This window comes from Hordeum vulgare, chromosome 3H (genome assembly GCF_904849725.1).
Source record: "Hordeum vulgare subsp. vulgare chromosome 3H, MorexV3_pseudomolecules_assembly, whole genome shotgun sequence".
NCBI classification, from domain to species: Eukaryota; Viridiplantae; Streptophyta; class Magnoliopsida; order Poales; family Poaceae; genus Hordeum; species Hordeum vulgare.
This window is the reverse complement of record NC_058520.1, coordinates 557,562,809-557,584,969: the sequence shown is the minus strand read 5'-3', so window position 1 is coordinate 557,584,969 and position 22,161 is coordinate 557,562,809. Positions and strand designations below refer to the sequence as shown.

General features: G+C 44.9%; 1 protein-coding gene across 1 annotated transcript; it reads right to left on the bottom strand.

Moving 5' to 3' along the window:
• Window positions 1-1,441: 1,441 nt before the first annotated feature.
• Window positions 1,442-5,164, bottom strand: LOC123445026 (probable carboxylesterase 16). The gene is made up of 2 exons (XM_045121941.1): window positions 4,109-5,164; window positions 1,442-2,301 (listed from the first exon to the last, which is right to left on the bottom strand). Exons 1-2 carry the CDS (start codon window positions 4,783-4,785, stop codon window positions 1,761-1,763), a joined length of 1,218 nt encoding a protein of 405 aa, XP_044977876.1. The 5' UTR covers window positions 4,786-5,164; the 3' UTR covers window positions 1,442-1,760.
• Window positions 5,165-22,161: the final 16,997 nt, after the last annotated feature.

Sequence of the window (22,161 nt, the reverse complement as noted above, 5' to 3'; positions counted from 1 at the left end):
TCACATGTGAATTATGCTATACTAGAATAGATAGAAAGATGTGCTCAATTTAGTTGTGGATTATTACATATATATATATATGTACTTTTGAATACTCAACAGAGGTGTGGATTTATATGTATCTGTGCTCGACTTTACTTATGTTACATCTACAAAGACTTACTTAAAGATTTTACGTATAAACTGATGTGTAGGATTGTGATTGGTAATTGAGGGATGAGGAGCCCCACCCCCTGATTTGAGAGAAGAATTAATTTGGAGAGTGAAGTAAACCTTTGTAAGTTTTTGTAGGTCTAGCATTATTGTATAGTTATTGCATATCTAAATGACTAAATCAAGCATAGAAGGAAAAAATACCCACACGGATCTTCACGTAGATATCTTTATCTATTAATAAATCACCTATTGCTTCTGTGGTACGTCATTAAAATTGCCCTCGAAGTTGGCTTAAATTACCCACTATGCCACCCATAACTGGAAAAAACGGTTCAGATTTTTGACGTAGTGGTTGGAGCACCTCTTGTGCATTCAGGAGAGTTGGGTTCGATCTCTCTTTCGTACAATTTCTTCTCCCCCCTTTTTTCTCTCTTTAATAGCAGCATGCACCTCCTTTGTCCTAGAACCAGTTCATAAGCCCGCCTGTATTTTAATTTTTCAATTTGATTTTTATTTATAGAAACCCAAATTTTAAAAGTTGCGAAATTTGAAAAAAAAATCATGAAATCGTAAATTGTTCTATAATTCAAAAAATGCTTTGGGAAATTATTAAATGTTTACGGATTCAAGAAAATGTGGATGATTTTAAAATATTGTTCGCCTTTCTTACAATTTCTTCTCCCCCTTTTTTCTCTCTTTAATGGCAACATGCACCTCCTTTGTCCTAGCACCAGTTCATGAGCCCGCCCATATTTTAATTTTTTTAATTTGATTTTTATTTATAAATTAAATAGGGAATTTTCAGAAACCCAAATTTTAAAAGTTGCGTTTGAAAAAAAATCATGAAATCGTAAATTGTTCTATAATTCAAAAAATGCTTTGGGAAATCATTAAATGTTTACGGATTCAAAAAAATATGGATGATTTTAACCAATTGTTCGCATATTATAAAATAATTCATGATTTTCAAAAATATATTTAGCAAACGTAAAACATTAATAATTCGGAAAATGATCATCCACTTAAAACATATTCATGAGTTCGAAGAAAATGTCTATGAAATTTAAGAAAAAATGTTCACATAAACTAAAAAAATCATTAATTTCAAGATTTATTCTCTAATTTCAAAAAAGTTCATCGATTCAAAACATGTTTGCTAAGTAAAAAAACTGTCCATGCATTTCATACAAAATATAAGTAAAAATAACTAAAATTTGTATTCCCAGTTGCAACGCACGGGTCTTTGTGCTAGTAAATTATTCACGTGTTATGGCATGCCAACAGCTTAGGGTGGTAATTCTTTTCTCAAAAATGGTGATTTCAAGACCCAGCAATTCAATACTTCACAAAGGGTACAAAAGGAATGAAAGAATTTAGCTCTACGAGGCGGAAGAGCGTCATCGTCTTTGAGTTCAGTCTACAATTTGCACACTACATTCTTCCACAAGGATCATCAATAAAGGGGAAAGGTACTCAGCACTCACATTACGCCTAACTGGTTCCTCGCCTTTTTAACTTGCAGCGCCTCCCATCACCAGGTGAAAAAGAATGCACCGATGCTTCCCGTAAAGACTCTATTTCACAACACTGATCTTTTGCTACAGCTAATACGAGAACTCGTGCCCTCTCAGGGATATGTATTTCTTCATCCATATGGCAATATCTTCGGCACAGGCCTGGGCCTGTGGTGTCTTGAGGAACACATCAAGTGTTGCGAACTCATGGACCGTATCTTTGTAGTCAAGGACTGGCGCATCCACATTTACCTTGCGGAGTTCCTCAGAGTAAGCAATTGCTCTATCCCTCATACAGTCGTGTTCCGCAACGATTGTCAAGGTTGGGGGCATGCATTTCAGTGGTGGGCCTCCTCTGCCAGGGGCCAGGGGGTTGGCAGCAGGATGGTCCAAGCTGAACTCTTTCTCTGATAAAAGTAATCTCCAGGCAAGTAAGCATGTGGATTTGTCATAGAAGTATGAGTTTGCAAGCCTTATTTCCGAGTGTGTTGGAACACTTCCTATGAAGAAGGGATACATCAAAACCTGAGCTACAACCTTTACTGGCTCAAATTGCTTTGCATCTTCCACCGCTTTCCTAGTGACAAAATCAGCAATGTTGGCACCACAGCTTACACCAAGTAGGACACATCTGCTCCAAGGAAACGACGAGTGATCTGGTCAAACTCCAGTGATACAAATGTACCGCAGTTAAAACAAAAGGATCTACAATAAATGTGTAGATACTCCCTCCGTCCCAAAATTCTTGTCTTAGATTTGTCTAGAAATGAATGTATCTAAATACTAAAACGTGACTAGATACATTCATATCTAGACAAATCTAAGACAAGAATTTTGGGACGGAGGGAGTATACTCCTTTGTCTCTTATATTAGGTAGAAGGCAAGAACCATTTAATGATGTTAGCAAATGTGCAGCAATTCTATTTGCAATTAAATTAAAGTGGGCACTTAATCTGTTGAGGGATCTAAACTCAGGTAGGTGTGATACACCAAGCAACCAATGTTCGAGATGATGACAGTCCATCAATATGTACATCACATTTAAGAGATCACGGACAAAACAAAAACTCACAAAAAGGTACTAGTTTCACCAGGTTCTACTGAAATCATAGTTAAAATAAAGCTTCATTATAGGTAAGGGAGCAGACCAGAGCAAGTTCTAACTGACTTATTCAATCCAAAGATTCAGTGCAATTCAATTTCATTAATATGTTAGGTCAATAAGCATGACCAATAAAGAATTCCAGAATCGGTAATATGAAAATTGGATGCCTTCACTAGTGTTCAAGGTTATTGGACTGTGGTGACATCATTAGCAGTTATTTACTCAACATATACTACCTACCGAAATATAGAACTTTGTTGCAAACATGTGCACTAGACAATTTCACAAAGAAAAGGTCTATCCACATGCCAATGGTCAAGCAAGTCTTCAAGTTGCATTGACATCTTCAAAATGTCAACACCATTGGAGAATGTTAGTCCTGGTAAACTAAATACACTAATATTTGGATATTCAGAGCTTCTATATTGCAAGCCTGTGTACCTGATCAGACTCCAAAAACAGCTGAGGCGCACACAAATGGTAGGTTATACTAGCAAAAGGTGCACATCACAAGTTAAGTGAGTATAACTGTCAGCTGGTAAACATTAAATCTTCTGCATTAGCATATACTGATGATCTCTACACCGCTGCTGGTCAGAAATGGCAACTCTAGGGGAAATGACATACTCATGAGCTCTCTCCAAACCTGCTTCTAGTCAGAAATGGCAACTCTGGGGGGAATGGCATACTCATGAGCTCTCTCTAAACCTGCTGCTGGTCAGAAATGGCAACTCTAGGGGAAATGACATACTCATGAGCTCTCTCTAAACCTGCTGCTCGTCAGAAATGGCAACAGGGAAATGACATGCTCATGAGCTCTCTCTAAACCTGCTGCTAGTCAGAAATGGCAAATCATGCGGAAATGAAATACTCACGAGCTCTCTCTAAACCTACTGGTAGTCAGAAATGGCAACTCATGCAGAAATGAGATACCCATGAGCTCTCTCTAAACCTACTGGTAGTCAGAAATGGCAACTCATGCGAAAATGAAATACCCATGAGCTCTCTCTAAACCTACTGGTAGTCACAAATGGCAACTCAATTTACTACCTCCATGTTTGAACCAATAATTAACAGGTCAAATAGACTAGGGAACTACATCTTCATCATTTGCGACATGTTCACTTACTATAGTGCAATCTTCATGTGCTCGTAATAATGTGGGTGAATAGCAAACTAGAGATTCCATTGAAAGGGATGAGCAAACAATTCTATCATTTGACTTGCCTGCTTTTTGGCAATTTGGCGCTGCACGCTGCCAATTTAGTAAAGTATGAGTAGCAAGTAACGCAACTACTACAAACTAGAGATTAGCATCGAATCAAATTATACCTTGCCGGATCACCGTGTGCAGCGATCCAGGGCTCGACAGTGGAGGCACCGAATGTGTCCACCCCGCCCCCAACCTTGCTCATCATGGCGAGATTCGCCTGCTTGGCGATCCACCTAAGCACCCTGACCCCGTCATCAAAGGCGGCAGGGTATCGGCTCTCGGGCGCGAGCCTGTACCCGACGGCGACGACGATGGCGTCGCAGAACTTGGCGACCCTCCTGCAGAAGGCGTCGTTGGATGCGGAGCAGTTGCTCCCGGTGACGAAGCCGCCGCCGTGGAACTGCACGACGATGGGCAGCCTGCGGCGCGCGGAGGCGGCGGCCCGCGGGGAGGAGACGGCGTGCGGGAGGTAGCCCCGGTAGGGCGCCCCCGCGGCGCCGGCGGCGGGGTCGCTGGCGCGGCGCGGGTGGAGGAGGTGCGGGTGCGGCGGCGGCGTGGGGAGGAAGATGCGGACGGAGAGCGCCGAGTTGGGGTCGATGTGGAGGTCCTTGGAGGCGACCCCGTCGGCCGCGGAGAAGGCCGGGTTTGCCGGCGCCGTGGCCTCGTCGGCCCTGCAGGAGACCCCGAAGTCGCCCCCGCCCCCGTCGCCGTCGGCGGCGTTGGCGAGGGACTGGAGGCGGTGGCGCAGCAGCAGCTTGAAGAAGACGCTGTAGATCTTCACGCCGACGCTCGGCATGGCTCCGTCCCGCCGCCGGTCACCGCCCGGATCCGCGCATCACCCGAATAGCTGGACGCGACGGCGCCCGGATCTGCTCGATCGCCGCGGACGGATTGGAGCTGGCGGATTGGAATCGGGGGCGGAGAGGGTTAATGGGGCCGGCCGGATTGGATCGGCTCTGCTCGGCGCGGTGTTGGAGTGGTTGGGGGCGAGGGAAAGCAGCCGCGATTGGTAGGGTGGCTATCCGGGCGGGATGGATGATGGCAGCACAGCAGCGTGGTGTTGGTGTGGTGTGGTACGGGAAAGAGGAGGAGGAAGGATCGAGAGGGCGGTGGTTGAGGGAGAAGCAAGCGAGGAAGGAAAGGACGGGGAAGCGATGGATGGGGATTGGTTTTTGGATGCTACTCTACTTAGTCACCAGCCAGGCTTCGGCCGCTCCCCAGAGGCGTGGCGTGACCACGGTCCCCTGCGCCTGTGCGTTCCTCGTTCGAATTCAAACCCCGCCTGGTGGGGGTACAGTATCAGAACTTGCCTGGGTTTGCTCTCTGCTGTTTCCGTTCCGTTCCACATCCCGCCTGGTTTGCTCTCTGCTGTTTCCGTTCCGTTCGGCAGGGTTTTTTAACTCCAATAACGTGGAGTGCATTAAACGGCGCAGGTACGATGCCCGTCTCCTCCCAGATTCCATCGTTTCAATCACGTGAAAGCTCAAGCTGGTGGGTGACGTGTGTGCGTCCCGGCGGCAGCACTTGTTTTTCTTCCTCTCTTCCTCTGTTGTGTCGGTGCTAGCCGTAGCCTCCGTTATCTAACGCTGATTGATTTGGTTCAGCGGCAGTTCAGCCGGAACGGCCGGCTAGTTTCTGGAAGGTATAAAGATCCTCGCCCGTGGCAACGGTCAGCGCCGGATTGCATGCCCGGAGCGTCGACCGGCTGCGAGCGACGTACGTACCAGACATATGTATGTTGCTGAAAATCCTCCGCCCGTCGTCGCAAATATCGCCAGTCTCCGTCCGTCGGTTTCCCTGCTCCAGAAACCGTGTGGCGTCCCGCGGCACGGCACGGCGCCTGCGTGCGTGCGTGCGTGCGTGGATAGGGCCTCGACATTCCGCTCGTTGGCTAGCGGAACGGTTCAACGGAACGCATGGGCCGCCAACTGCGCATCGGTCGCAACAACGCAGAGGCAGAGCGCACGAACAAAAGGCATAGTACATACACGGCCACGCGCTGCAACTTCGCGACCGCGTCGTCGGTCGCGCTGCTAGCGTAGGCTCGGTGCAGCGTGCCGTTCGCGGAGAGACGTACGTGTACGTGCCCGCGTGTGTACGTATGTGAGATCGATGCCTGCCTGGTACGACGACGACGACGACGTACGGCGCGGGTATGCGTGCATCTGCACTTCTGCAGGGCTGCAAACGTCGGTGACAAGGTTATCTTATGTTACGCACTACCTGCTCGGCACGTCGCCCGGGGTACGCCAACAACAACGGGCCGTGAACAAGAACCCCAACATGACCGTGAAGGGTGGTTAGGGCATCTCATAAAAAAACGACGATCCGTAAATTTTCTTCAGTATCAATCATCAATTCGTAAAAGGGAAGGAGCTCCTTCGCTTTCGTGGAGCTCAGTCGGACCCGTCGTTGATCTAAACTAAAAAAATTGACCAACAACCTACATATCCAACCCAAAATCTAGGGTGGACATGAGAACGTCCGGACGCGTTCGCCACATGCCACACGTGACAACCCTGCCCTCAGTATAAGTTGGACCAAATTTACCACACCTTTCTCCTCTTTTCGTCTTCCTCCTCCCTTTCCCGCGTTCGAGTCGTCGCCGTCCGTCACCATTACCCCCCATCCTCATCGTCGATCTCGGCCTCTCACCCAAGATGTCGTCCAGCCCCTCCATGATTGTCGCAACAGAGGCTGCGTGCCCCTCGTTCTCGGCGTCATCGTGTAAGCCTAAGAACATCGCCCGGGGGAACCGGCTGTCGACCGTGAGAAACGAAGGCGGTTATGGTGTCGTAGGGAGTGGATGTGGACATGGACGAGCAATTTGTCGTGGGAATGAACCCGACAGTAGATTTGTAGGGTACGAATGGAGAGGGCACAGTCCTAGCTACGACACGCTTGTACACAAGATGTATGAGTTCAGGCCCCTCTTGTGAAGGTAACAACCCTACGTCTCAGTGCTCTGGAGCTTTGTGTCGAGTGAAATATTCGTGTTACATGGATGCGAACCCTTGTGGAAGAGGGGAGGCTCGCTTATATAGAGTGCGCTACCCCTCATCAATACCAGGCAACCAAGGGTTCGATCAGTGAAGTTTAAAGGCGTACGTTATTGATAACATACAAAACTAATGTTACTTATGACGACCAGCCGAACGGTCGCCTATTGGCCTCCCTGGAGTGGCTTCTGGTCTTCTGTGTCAACTGGCTTCTGGTTCTTCCGAGTGAAAGTTGATTGTCAACTGAAGGGGGAAATATACTCCGAGTGATTGTTTACTGAGTGATTCAGATGCCATGGCTATCCGGTTAGAGTCCTCCTTGTAGTCTTCAAGTCTTTAATGAGGTGCCCTTAGGTAGGACATGTAGATCAGGCCTATGGCCCTATCCTAGGTACATATCTCCGTCATTAGCCCCCGAATGGATCGGGGGTCGAGTGAGGAAGGGGGTCGACGTAAATTTTGTCAAGGCATACAGATCTGGAACGTGCTCCGAGGCTTAGTAGAATTGTGCGTCGATTGAAGTCTTCGTCATTCGCCCTGATCGATTCTACTGTGAAGTACATCCGAGTGAATTTGAGCATTGATGTTACTCCGAATGACTAGCAGAATCTTGAGATGTGACGGATCACTTCGTCAGGTCCGGATTTCACGGGATTCGAAATTTCGGTTAGCGCGCGCTGCGCGGTGATGACGTAACAACCAGGGCAAGTGGGGTAAGGACGCCTCGATTATGACGCCGCCCTTATCGCCACATATCGCGCCTCCTCTATTATTGGGATAGGCAGAGATACGGCGGACCCACCAGTCAGCGACTTACTCGGGTTGTTATAAATCTCGGCCGACGCTAGGGTTGGAGGTGTTGGAATTATGCCTTAGAGGCAATAATAAATATAGTTATTATTATAATTCCTGTATCAAGATAATCGTTTATTCTCCATGCTATAATTGTATTGAATGAAGACTCATTTACATTTGTGGATACATAGATAAAACACTGTCCCTAGCAAGCCTCTAGTTGGCTAGCCAGTTGATCAAAGATAGTCAGTGTCTTCTAATTATGAACAAGGTGTTGTTGCTTGATAACTGGATCACGTCATTAGGAGAATCACGTGATGGACTAGACCCAAACTAATAGACGTAGCATGTTGATCGTGTCATTTTGTTGCTACTGTTTTCTGCGTGTCAAGTATTTGTTCCTATGACCATGAGATCATATAACTCACTAACACCGGAGGAATACTTTGTGTGTATCAAACGTCGCAACGTAACTGGGTGACTATAAAGATGCTCTACAGGTATCTCCGAAGGTGTTCGTTGAGTTAGTATGGATCGAGACTGGGATTTGTCACTCCGTGTGACGGAGAGGTATCTCGGGGCCCACTCGGTAATACAACATCACACACAAGCTTGCAAGCAATGTGACTTAGTGTAAGTTGCGGGATCTTGTATTACGGAACGAGTAAAGAGACTTGTCGGTAAACGAGATTGAAATAGGTATACGGATACTGACGATCGAATCTCGGGCAAGTAACATACCGAAGGACAAAGGGAATGACATACGGGATTATATGAATCCTTGGCATTGAGGTTCAAACGATAAGATCTTTGTAGAATATGTAGGATCCAATATGGGCATCCAGGTCCCGCTATTGGATATTGACCGAGGAGTCTCTCGGGTCATGTCTACATAGTTCTCGAACCCGCAGGGTCTGCACACTTAAGGTTCGACGTTGTTTTATGCGTATTTGAGTTATATGGTTGGTTACCGAATGTTGTTCGGAGTCCCGGATGAGATCACGGACGTCATGAGGGTTTCCGGAATGGTCCGGAAACAAAGATTGATATATAGGATGACCTCATTTGATTACCGGAAGGTTTTCGGAGTTACCGGGAATGTACCGGGAATGACGAATGGGTTCCGGGAGTTCACCGGGGGGGGGGGGGGGGAACCCACCCCGGGGAAGCCCATAGGCATTGGGGGTGGCGCACCAGCCCTTAGTGGGCTGGTGGGACAGCCCAAAATAGCCCTATGCGCCATAGGAAGAAAAATCAAAGAGAAAAAAAGAGGAGGTGGGAAAAGGGGGAAGGACTCCTCCTTCCAAACCTAGTTGGACTCGGTTTGGAAGGGGAGGGCTGCCCCCCTTGGCTCGGCCGAAGCCCTTAGGGGTCCTTGGACCCCAAGGCAAGGCTCCCCCTCTTCCCCCTATATATACGGAGGTTTTAGGGCTGATTTGACACAACTTTGCCACGGCAGCCCGGCCACATATCTCCACAGTTTTACCTCTAGATCGCGTTTCTGCGGAGCTCGGGCGGAGCCCTGCTGAGATGAGATCATCACCAACCTCCGGAGCGCCGTCACGCTACCGGAGAACTCTTCTACCTCTCCGTCTCTCTTGCTGGATCAAGAAGGCCGAGATCATCGTCGAGCTGTACGTGTGTTGAAGGCGGAGGTGCCGTCCGTTCGGCACTAGATCGTGGGACTGATCGCGGGACGGTTCGCGTGGCGGATCGAGGGACGTGAGGACGTTCCACTACATCAACCGCGTTCACTAACGCTTCTGCTGTACGGTCTACAAGGGTACGTAGATCACACATCCCCTCTCGTAGATGGACATCACCATGATAGGTCTTCGTGCGCGTAGGAAATTTTTTGTTTCCCATGCGACGTTCCCCAACAGTGGCATCATGAGCTAGGTTCATGCGTAGATGTCTTCTCGAGTAGAACACGAAAGTTTTTGTGGGCGGTGATGTGCGTTTTGCTGCCCTCCTTAGTCTTTTCTTGATTCCACGGTATTGTTGGATCGAAGTGGCTCGGACCGACATTACTCGTACGCTTACGAGAGACTGGTTTCATCGCTACGAGTAACTCCGTTGCTCAAAGATGAGTGGCGGGTGTCAGTTTCTCCAACTTTAGTTGAATCGGATTTGACCGAGGAGGTCCTTGGATGAGGTTAAATAGCAACTCATATATCTCCGTTGTGGTGTTTGCGTAAGTAAGATGCGATCCTACTAGATACCCATGGTCACCACGTAAAACATGCAACAACAAAATTAGAGGACGTCTAACTTGTTTTTGCAGGGTATGCTTGTGATGTGATATGGCCAACGATGTGATGTGATATATTGGATGTATGAGATGATCATGTTGTAATAGATAATATCGACTTGCACGTCGATGGTACGGCAACCGGCAGGAGCCATAGGGTTGTCTTTATACTAATGTTTGTGCTTGCAGATGCGTTTACTATTTTGCTAGGATGTAGCTTTAGTAGTAATAGCATGAGTAGCACGACAACCCCTATGGCGACACGTTGATGGGGATCATGGTGTGGCGCCGGTGACAAAGAAGATCGTGCCGGTGCTTTGGTGATGGAGATCAAGGAGCACGTGATGATGGCCATATCATGTCACTTATGAATTGCATGTGATGTTAATCCTTTTATGCATCTTATTTTCCTTAGAACGACGGTAGCATTATGAGGTGATCTCTCACTAAAATTTCAAGACGAAATTGTGTTCTCCCCGACTGTGCACCGTTGCTACAGTTCGTCATTTCGAGACACCACGTGATGATCGGGTGTGATAGACTCAACGTTCACATACAACGGGTGCAAAACAGTTGCGCACGCGGAACACTCGGGTTAAGCTTGACGAGCCTAGCATGTGCAGACATGGCCTCGGAACACATGAGACCGAAAGGTCGATCATGAATCATATAGATGATATGATTAGCATAGGGATGCTTACCACTGAAACTATACTCAACTCACGTGATGATCGGACTTGAGCTAGTGTAAGTGGATCATGAACCACTCAAATGACTAGAGAGATGTACTTTTTGAGTGGGAGTTTAGCGAGTAATTTGATTAAGTTAAACTCTAATTATCTTGAACATAGTCTAAGTCCACTTTGAATATATTTGTGTTGTAGATCATGGCTCACGCGACAGTCACCCTGAATTTTAATACGTTCCTAGAGAAAGCTAAGTTGAAAGATGATGGAAGCAACTTTGTAGACTGGGCTCGTAATCTTAAGCTAATCTTACAAGCTGGGAAGAAGGATTATGTCCTTAATGGTGCGCTAGGAGATGAACCACCCGCTACGGCTGATCAGGATGTTAAGAACGCTTGGTTAGCGCGTAAGGAGGACTACTCAGTAGTTCAATGTGTAGTCTTGTATGGCTTAGAACCTGGACTTCAACGTCGCTTTGAGCGTCATGGAGCATTTGAGATGTTCCAGGAGTTGAAGTTTATCTTTCAGAAGAACACCCGGATCGAGAGGTATGAGACCTCCGATAAATTCTATGCTTGCAAGATGGAGGAGAACTCGTCTGTCAGTGAACATGTGCTCAAAATGTCTGGGTACTCAAACCGTCTAGCTGAGCTGGGGATTGAACTCCCGCAAGAGGCTATCACTGACAGAATCCTTCAATCACTGCCACCAAGCTATAAAGGCTTTGTGTTGAACTACAACATGCAAGGGATGAACAAGTCTCCCGACGAGTTGTTTGCGATGCTGAAAGTCGCAGAGTCTGAACTCCGTAAAGAGCATCAAGTGTTGATGGTGAATAAGACCACTAGTTTCAAGAGAAACGGCAAAGGCAAGAAGGGTAATTCAAAGAAGAGCGGCAAGCCTGTTGCCAATCCGACGAAGAAACACAAAGCTGGACCTAAGCCTGAAACGGAGTGTTACTATTGCAAGGGTATGGGTCACTGGAAGCGCAATTGCCCCAAGTATCTGGCTGATAAGAAGGCGGCCAAAGAAAAATCAGGTATATTTGATATACATGTTATTGATGTGTACTTAACCGGCTCTCGTAGTAGTGCCTGGGTATTCGATACCGGTTCTGTTGCTCATATTTGCAACTCGAAACAGGAACTGCGGAATAGACGAAGGCTCGCGAAAGATGAAGTGACGATGCGCGTAGGAAATGGTTCCAAGGTTGATGCAATCGCCGTCGGCACAGTTTCACTTCAGTTACCATCAGGATTAGTTATGAACTTGAATCATTGTTATTTAGTGCCTGCGTTGAGCATGAACATTATATCTGGATCTTGTTTATTGTGAGACGGTTACTCTTTTAAGTCAGAGAATAATGGTTGTTCTATTTCTATGAGTAACATCTTTTATGGTCATGCACCCAATGTGAGAGGATTGTTCATATTGAATCTTGATAGTGATACACACATACATAACATTGAGACCAAAAGAGTTAGAGTTAACAATGATAGCGTCATATTTTTGTGGCACTGCCGCTTAGGTCATATTGGTGTAAAGCGCATGAAGAAACTCCATGCCGATGGACTTTTGGAGTCACTTGACTTTGATTCACTTGACACGTGCGAACCATGCCTCATGGGCAAGATGACTAAAACTCCGTTCTCCGGAACAATGGAGCGTGCAAGTGACTTGTTGGAAATCATACATACCAATGTGTGTGGTCCGATGAGCGTAGAGGCACGCGGCGGATATCGTTATTTTCTCACCTTCACTGACGATTTGAGTAGATATGGTTATGTCTACTTAATGAAGCACAAGTCTGAAACATTTGAAAAGTTCAAGCAATTTCAGAGTGAAGTTGAAAATCATCGTAACAAGAAGATCAAGTTCCTACGGTCTGATCGTGGGGGTGAATATCTGAGTTTCGAGTTTGGTGCTCACTTAAGACAGTGTGGAATTGTTTCACAGTTGACACCGCCTGGAACACCATAGCGTAATGGTGTGTCCGAACGTCGTAATCGTACTTTATTAGAGATGGTGCGATCTATGATGTCTCTTACCGATTTGCCGTTATCGTTTTGGGGTTATGCATTAGAAACAACTGCATTCACTTTAAATAGGGCACCATCAGAATCCGTTGAGATGACACCATACGAACTGTGGTATGGCAAAAGGCCAAAGTTGTCGTTTCTTAAAGTTTGGGGATGTGATGCTTATGTCAAAAAGCTTCAGCCTGAAAAACTGGAACCCAAAGCGGAAAAGTGCATCTTCATAGGTTACCCGAAAGAGACAGTTGGGTACACCTTCTATCTCAAATCCGAGGGCAAAGTGTTTGTTGCTAAAAACGGAGCTTTTCTCGAGAAGGAGTTTCTCTCGAGAGAATTGAGTGGGAGGAAGATAGAACTTGACGAGGTTGTCGAACCTCTCATCCCTCTGGATGGTGGCGCAGGGCAAGGGGAAACCTTTGTCGTTGTGACGCCGGTTGAGGAGGAAGTTAATGATGATGATCATGAAACTCCGGTTCAAGTTTTCTGTCGAACCAGGCAGGTCGACGAGACCACGTGCTGCTCCAGAGTGGTACGGTAATCCCGTCTTATCAATCATGTTGTTGGACAACAATGAACCCGCAAATTATGAAGAAGCAATGGTGGGCCCAGATTCCAACAAATGGCTAGAAGCCATGAAGTCCGAGATAGGATCCATGTATGAGAACAAAGTGTGGACTTTGGAAGTACTGCCTGAGGGCCGTAAGGCTATTCAAAACAAATGGATCTTTAAGAGGAAGACGGACGCTGACGGCAATGTGACCGTTTATAAAGCTCGACTTGTGGCAAAGGGTTTTTCACAAGTTCAAGGAGTTGACTACGATGAGACATTCTCACCCGTAGCGATGCTTAAGTCCGTCAGAATCATGTTAGCAATAGCTGCATTTTTCGATTATGAAATCTGGCAGATGGATGTCAAAACGGCGTTCCTTAACGATTTCCTTAAGGAAGAGTTGTATATGATGCAACCCGAAGGTTTTGTCGATCCTAAGAATGCTAACAAGGTGTGCAAGCTCCAGCGATCCATTTATGGACTGGTGCAAGCATCTCGGAGTTGGAACAAACGCTTTGATGAGGTGATCAAAGCATTTGGGTTTATACAAATGGTTGGAGAATCTTGTATTTACAAGAAAGTGAGTGGGAGCTCTGTGGCGTTTCTAATATTATATGTGGATGACATATTGCTGATTGGGAACAACGTAGAGTTTTTGGAGAGGATAAGGATTACTTGAATAAAACTTTCTCTATGAAGGACCAAGGAGAAGCTACTTACATTCTAGGCATTAAGATCTACAGGGATAGATCAAAACGCGTGATAGGACTTTCACAAAGCACATACCTTGATAAAGTTTTGAAGAGGTTCAAAATGGAACAGTCCAAGAAAGGGTTCTTGCCAGTTTTACAAGGTACGAGATTGAGTAAGACTCAGTGCCCAGCAACTGATGAGGATAGAGAGCATATGCGCACCGTCCCCTATGCTTCAGCCATAGGTTCTATCATGTATGCAATGCTGTGCACTAGACCGGACGTTAGCCTGGCCATAAGTATGGCAGGTAGGTTCCAGAGTAATCCAGGAGTGGATCACTGGACGGCGGTCAAGAATATCCTGAAGTACCTGAAAAGGACTAAGGAGATGTTTCTCGTGTATGGAGGTGACGAAGAGCTCGCCGTAAAAGGTTACGTCGATGCAAGCTTTGACACAGATCCGGACGACTCTAAGTCGCAAACCGGATACGTATTTATTCTTAATGGGGGTGCGGTAAGCTGGTGTAGTTCCAAGCAAAGCGTCGTAGCAGATTCTACATGTGAAGCGGAGTACATGGCCGCCTCGGAGGCGGCTAAGGAGGGTGTCTGGATGAAGCAGTTCACGACGGATCTTGGAGTGGTGCCAAGCGCACTGAATCCAATAACCTTGTTCTGTGACAACACGGGTGCCATTGCCTTAGCAAAGGAACCACGGTTTCACAAGAAGTCCAGACACATCAAACGACGCTTCAACCTCATCCGCGACTACGTCGAAGGGGAGGACGTAAATATATGCAAAGTGCACACGGATCTGAATGTAGCAAACCCGCTGACTAAACCTCTTCCACGGGCAAAGCATGATCAACACCAGAACTGTATGGGTGTTAGATTTATTACAATATAATTCGCATAATGATGTGAGGGCTAGATTATTGACTCTAGTGCAAGTGGGAGACTGTTGGAATTATGCCCTAGAGGCAATAATAAATATAGTTATTATTATAATTCCAATATCAAGATAATCGTTTATTATCCATGCTATAATTGTATTGAATGAAGACTCATTTACATGTGTGGATACATAGACAAAACATTGTCCCTAGCAAGCCTCTAGTTGGCTAGCCGGTTGATCAAAGATAGTGAGTGTCTTCTGATTATGAATAAGGTGTTGTTGCTTGATAATTGGATCACGTCATTAGGAGAATCACGTGATGGACTAGACCCAAACTAATAGATGTAGCATGTTGATCGTGTCATTTTGTTGCTACTGTTTTCTGCGTGTCAAGTATTTGTTCCTATGACCATGAGATCATATAACTCACTAACACCAGAGGAATACTTTGTGTGTATCAAACGTCGCAACGTAACTGGGTGACTATAAAAATGCTCTACAGGTATCTCCGAAGGTGTTCGTTGAGTTAGTATGGATCGAGACTGGGATTTGTCACTCCGTGTGACGGAGAGGTATCTCGGGGCCCACTCGGTAATACAACATCACACACAAGCCTTGCAAGCAATGTGACTTAGTGTAAGTTGCGGGATCTTGTATTACGGAACGAGTAAAGAGAATTGCCGGTAAACGAGATTGAAATAGGTATACGGATACTGACGATCGAATCTCGGGCAAGTAACATACCGAAGGACAAAGGGAATGACATACGGGATTATATGAATCCTTGGCACTGAGGTTCAAACGATAAGATCTTCGTAGAATATGTAGGATCCAATATGGGCATCCAGGTCCCGCTATTGGATATTGACCGAGGAGTCTCTCGGGTCATGTCTACATAGTTCTCGAACCCGCAGGGTCTGCACACTTAAGGTTCGACGTTGTTTTATGCGTATTTGAGTTATATGGTTGGTTACCGAATGTTGTTCGGAGTCCCGGATGAGATCACGGATGTCACGAGGGTTTCCGGAATGGTCCGTAAACGAAGATTGATATATAGGATGACCTCATTTGATTACCGGAAGGTTTTCGGAGTTACCGGGAATGTACCGGGAATGACGAATGGGTTCCGGGAGTTCACCGGGGGGGCAACCCACCCCGGGGAAGCCCATAGGCATTGGGGGTGGCGCACCAGCCCTTAGTGGGCTGGTGGGACAGCCCAAAAGAGCCCTATGCGCCATAGGAAGAAAAATCAAAGAGAAAAAAAAGAGGAGGTGGGAAAAGGGGGAAGGACTCCTCCTTCCAAACCTCGTTGGACTCGGTTTGGAAGGGGAGGGCTGCCCCTCTTGGCTCAGCTGAAGCCCTTAGGGGTCCTTGGACCCCAAGGCAAGGCTCCCCCTCTTCCCCCTATATATACGGAGGTTTTAGGGCTGATTTGACACAACTTTGCCACGGCAGCCCGACCACATATCTCCACGGTTTTACCTCTAGATCGCGTTTCTGCGGAGATCGGGCGGAGCCCTGCTGAGACGAGATCATCACCAACCTCCGATGCGTCGTCACGCTGCCGGAGAACTCTTCTACCTCTCCGTCTCTCTTGCTGGATCAAGAAGGCCGAGATCATCGTCGAGCTGTACGTGTGCTGAACGCGGAGGTGTCGTCCGTTCGGCACTAGATCGTGGGACTGATCGCGGGACGGTTCGCGGGGCGGATCGAGGGACGTGAGGACGTTCCACTACATCAACCGCGTTCACTAACGCTTATGCTGTACGGTCTACAAGGGTACGTAGATCACACATCCCCTCTCGTAGATGGACATCACCATGATAGGTCTTCGTGCGCGTAGGAAAATTTTTGTTTCCCATGCGACGTTCCCCAACAGGAAGAGTGTCTTTTCTTGATTCTTCTCTATTCCCTCTCCATCTCTGCCCCACGAGTGTAGCTTAGATCTGCCTCTGCTGCCGCTGAGATGACGAAAGACTAGACGAGCAAGCTTGAGTGCGCCAAGAAGGGCGGAAAGTCAAAGAAGTCAGGCGGTCGATCCGCGCTGCCGCCGGGGTGGATCCAGGGAGATTTTCTCTCGTCAACTGTCCGAAAGGAGGATATTCTGGAGCTCGTCGAACACGGGATGATAGCTGAGAAGTCGTGGAGGTTACCTGAAGGGGAGGTCGAGCGGGAGCCACTTGAAGGAGAACGGGTCCTCCTCCTTTCTCACATCGAGCGAGGTTTCTCTTTGCCCCTCATCCTTTCATCCGCGGTTTTGTGAATTACTTTGGTGCACAACTTCATCATCTTCCTCCCAATTCCATCGCATACCTTGCCGCATTTGTAACGTTGTGTTAATGCTTTTTGGGCTGTCCCCCTCATTGGGGACTTTTTAAACACACCTTCACTGTGCGCTCTCAATCGGTGAAGAAAGCTAATCCGAGTGATGGTAGAACTCATGTCATTCAGTTGTGTGGTGGTTTGGCGATTCAGAAGAGGGGTAAAAGTACGTATCCTCAGATGACCCTTCCCGAGTCAGTCCAGAACTGACGATCGATCAATTGCTCCTAGAACGATAAACATGTCGACTCGCCTTCCCTCATTCACTTTAGAGCGACCAACTGCTCCTAGAACGATAAACGTGTCGAATGAGGAGAAGGCTCGGGTAGGGGTTCTGGTAAATGAGGTGGTGAACTCGCGTATTCAGCCTCTTCAGGCAGGTATTATGCCATGTGGCATTACTTGGGCCCTGAGGATTCCACTCGATCGCACCCAGAGGAGGTTTCTGAAGAAACCGTGGCTGAGTGGCTCAAAGGCATCACTGGAGCCTACGACAATCCATTAGGAGCCAAACGAGTCTTGCCTTTCTCTTTCAAAAACAAACCGCCAAACGTGGTCAGTTATTTCCTTGTCGATTACTTTCATATCTTTGTCGAGAGACTGATTCTAGTTATCGATTGCCTAGGACAAATCCTTCTCTTGTGTTGCAAAAAGCTTTGTACTAAACAACAAACTAAATTAATATTTATCTAAAGCAACACCTAATTTTTATTTTCGTGTTCTTTATTACCTTGCAGAACTATCTATTACACCTACTGAGTACTTATAGTTTCTTCCCGCAAAGTAGCTTCATACTTGTTGTAGGTAAAGTAAGCGTTAGCATGCGTATAGTTGTATCGGTGGTCGATATAACTTGAGAGAATATTAATTCTACCTTTAGATCCTTATTGGATTCGACACTCTTACTTATCAAAAAAATGCTACAAACGATCCCCTACACTTGTGAATTATCAGAGGCGTGGGAGGTGCAGTGGTTGCGAGGTGCATGGTTGCGTATCCATGGCGGTCTCATCCATGGTGAGGGAACGACGAGGGAGAGTGAAGGGGAATAAGTGGCGAGGCCAGAACGATGCACACGTCCCCCGCACGCTTATCCACGACATCAACGAGGCTCCGAGTGTAACACAAATGTGATACGTGGCATGCGGAGCACCCACATGATTGAGCACACGCCCTATCCGAATGTCGGGATGAGGACGACGTCTAGCAGCTGGATTGCATAGTGTTGGGCCGTCCATGTGAGTGGCCCATGCCGGTTATTTTCTCTTATCTTTCATGTTTTCCTTTTTGTGTAGTTTGTGTTAATTTGGTTTTGAGCCAAATTAAATTTGTTGCTCCTCATAAAATTTGTAGAGACTTAATGGACTATTCCAAAGCCCCTCACATATTTGCAAAATTATTGGAGTGACAAAAGCTATTCATAGCATTTTATTTTTCAAACTCAAATAGGTATTATGTTAATTCAAAGAACAAAAATGCCTTGGGAGAATGTGCATCACCTGTGCTTGATGTTTCCACCAATTTACAGGAATTATGAAAATATTTGAAGGCCATTCCGGGTTCATCGATAATTATTTTGATTGAACCTATTTGAAATAATTTGGTGTTAGGGTTTGATCATGCCTATTTCAAGTTTAACTGAAATTTAGCATGATGCATGGATTCAAATGAACTATTTAAAATCAATAATCGAAGAATGTGACAATGTCGCGTGCAAGTGACTTGGCGTGTAACCCCCTCTCGCGCTGGGTGTTCGCATGTGCCGGTCCAATTCCAGTTTTCTCTCATTTTCAGTTTATTCTTTTTTTTTCATTTACCCTTTTTCAGTTTGCATATATCTTTCAAATTTGTAAACATCTTTTGCAAACGTGAATATTTTTAAAATCATGAGCATTTTGCAAATACAGGAACATTTTTTGGAATTATGAACCTTATTAAAATTCGTGACCACTCTCTTAAATAGTGAATATATTTTAATTAGCAAATATTTTTTCTTAAATTTCGATTTTTTTTGAATCATGAAATGTTTTAAACTGTGAAATCCTAAATATTTTTGTACAATTTTTAAAAATTTGTGAGCATTTTTTGAAAGCATGAATTTATTTTTAATTTCATAAACATTCTCTTAAACCGTGAATATTTTTTGAAAATCCTGAATATTTTTTGCAATTTTTAATATTTTAGGAATTCCTGATTTTTTATTCAGAATTCAGAACTTTTTTGAAATTTAGAACTTCATGATATCCCGAATTATTAGATAAAAAAGAAGGGGCGTGGTTTATTGCGTGCTGGTCGCTGAATAGGAGGCCCCTCTAGCTCGCTCCTTCATGGGCAAGCTTGCAGTTGAACTGCCAGCGCCCAGCAAAATTAACGAGATATGCGGTCCAGTATTGGACAGGGCTAGCTTAGCTCCTTAAGTTAAATGGGCTTTGTCAGTCTTGTACATTTCTTACATATTTTTTTTGCATACACATAATATACAGAAACTTATTTCTCATTACAGTAAAATAATACAAAAACATGAAATATGCTAAAATAAACACAAATTCAAACTGAAGGTATGCCTAAAGCATCACATTCTTGGGAATAAGAAGAAAATAGTATTTTGTGTAGTTTAAACTTGAGACATACAGAAAAAGGGGTACTACAACTATGCTAATTGTTTTTTTTTTCTTTTCAAGATGATGTTGTCCTAATCGAATAACATGATGCGTAATGGCGAAACAATTTATAGTTAGATGGTTAGTAAAACAGTGATATTCTTAGTTTATCAGAATTCGAATCATAGATTAGATATTGGTGCCCGCATTCGTCTGGATTTGATCCAGACCTTTGCTTGACGTGCGTTCGGTGAAAGAAGAATTATTATTTTTAAGATGATGTATGCATGGATTATAGGGACGAATTTAGTTGCGTACGTATATAAACTTTTGTGTCCGTATTGTGTTAAAAAAAGTGTATTGCAAAGACGGCACGTGCACCGTCCTAACGTAGATATTAATTAGCGTAGCACCAAGCAATGCTGAAATGGCAGTGCTCTGCGTCGGCGCGCCGGCCGAAACTTTTGGTGGGCCACACGCGGGTCGCACAATCCACCAACCCCGCGCGTCCGCACTGTTGGATCTCCATGCAACATTTTTTTCCCGATGCAACAAAAATTCGATGCGATGCAACAATTTTTTCAACGGTTGCAACAAATAATAAAATTTATTACAAAAAAAATATCTACGTGATCGTAGCAAAAAAACAAAACTGATGGTGCGTGGTAGCAAAAGTCAAACGTCGGTTGTAACAAATATCTACGTGAACGTGTATGCAACTTTTTTAGTGAACAGTTGCAGCAAAAAATGATGCCGGTTGTAGCAAAAATTAACACGGTTATAGCAAAAGTAAAAAACATCGATTGTAACAAAAAATCCAACGAACTGGAGTTGGAACCAAACGTATATGCAACTTTTTTACTGAACAAATGTAGCAAATAAAAACGTTTGTAACAAATATGACGCTGGTTGCAACATCTTAGACGAAACATAGGTCCATGTGCGCGCAAAGCACATCAGACTGGATCACTGGACTAAAGTGGTGCCATGCATGATGAGCAAGGAGACAAAACGTTATCACGTAGAGTAGGAAAAGCAGCAGGAGCGCTATGATGACTGCTGAGTGAACAGCAGCGGCACTTGGTGTTGGTGAGTGAAGTCTTTGAGTCACCAGCCGCCACGGGGTCCATGCCGAGGCCCCGAATAATTGCTCTCGCTGCCTACCCTCCTACCACAATCATGGCCGTGACTGGTGATCGACTGAAGGAGAAGGCATGGCGACAATCGATCGAGCATCTTTGTGCTTGCGCCGTGCCGTGCAATGAGACCCGCCGGACGGCCGACGCGTTTGCTGCCAACGTTGCACTGAAATTTCGGAACCGCTGTTTTGTGCGGTTGCAGCCCGAGCACGTGCTTTGCATGAAGGGAGGTCGTAGCAAACATAATAAAACACATGCCTAGTGATTACTAAGACAGTTTTATTTCGAGTAATCTTGAAAGGTTCAATTAGAAATAATATACAATAGGTTGTTTTTTATATCATCTTTAATAACTACTAGCAAAAGGGCCCGTGCGTTGCAACGGGAGAAAAATAATTATAATCTTCAAGGATGCTGATCATATTATGTCCTTAAAATTTTAGGACATTTCTTGAAATGCATGAACATTTTTTAAATTAGCAAACATTTTTTTCAATTGCACTCAAAAAATAATACACAAACTTTTTCCTCAAAATCATGGACTTTTATTGTTTTCACCAACATTGTTCTCAAAATTATGAACATTTTTTTGAATATGGGAATACTTTTACAAATATCCTGAGCATTTTTTGAATTCACAAATATTTTATGTTTTCTTCAAAATTCTATTTCAAAATTCTCAGTTTTATAAGTTGCAATTTTTTTTCAAAAGTCGATATTATTTAAATTTTAAAAAATGGAACAGAAAATGAAAATAAAAAATGAGACTATAAACAGAGGCACCAACTGTTTTTAAGATTTTTACACGGACTTTTGTTTAAAATTATTGACTTTTTTCATTTCACAGATATTTTGAAAAAATTTAAACATTTTTTTGTATGTGCAAACATTTTTCAAAACTCCTGAGTAGTTTTTGAATTCTCAAAAAAATAATATATTTTTAATATTTTATTTCAAAATTCTCAGTTTCTTAAATTTAAGAAAATTTATTTGAAGTTCTAAATTATTTAAAGTAGAAAAAAGGAACTAAAAAGTAAAATAAAAAAACTAAACTAAAAGAACAGGCGGCCACGCATGAGCCGGCCCAAATAGGTGTGCTGCATCTTTTTCCAATGCCGAGAGCGTAATATAGGAGGTGCCTACATGGGCCGGCCCAGTCCGAAGATAACGTTTTCTATGACTTATAAGTGGCAATTGTGGGTAATTTTCA

Bases quoted from the DNA above. Each gene is read 5' to 3' on its own strand.
- LOC123445026 (XM_045121941.1), bottom strand. From the start codon at position 4,785: ATGCCGAGCGTCGGCGTGAAGATCTACAGCGTCTTCTTCAAGCTGCTG. The intron at 2,302-4,108 runs GTATAATTTGAT...TCCTTGGAGCAG, and splicing joins GCACACGGTGATCCGGCAAG to ATGTGTCCTACTTGGTGTAA.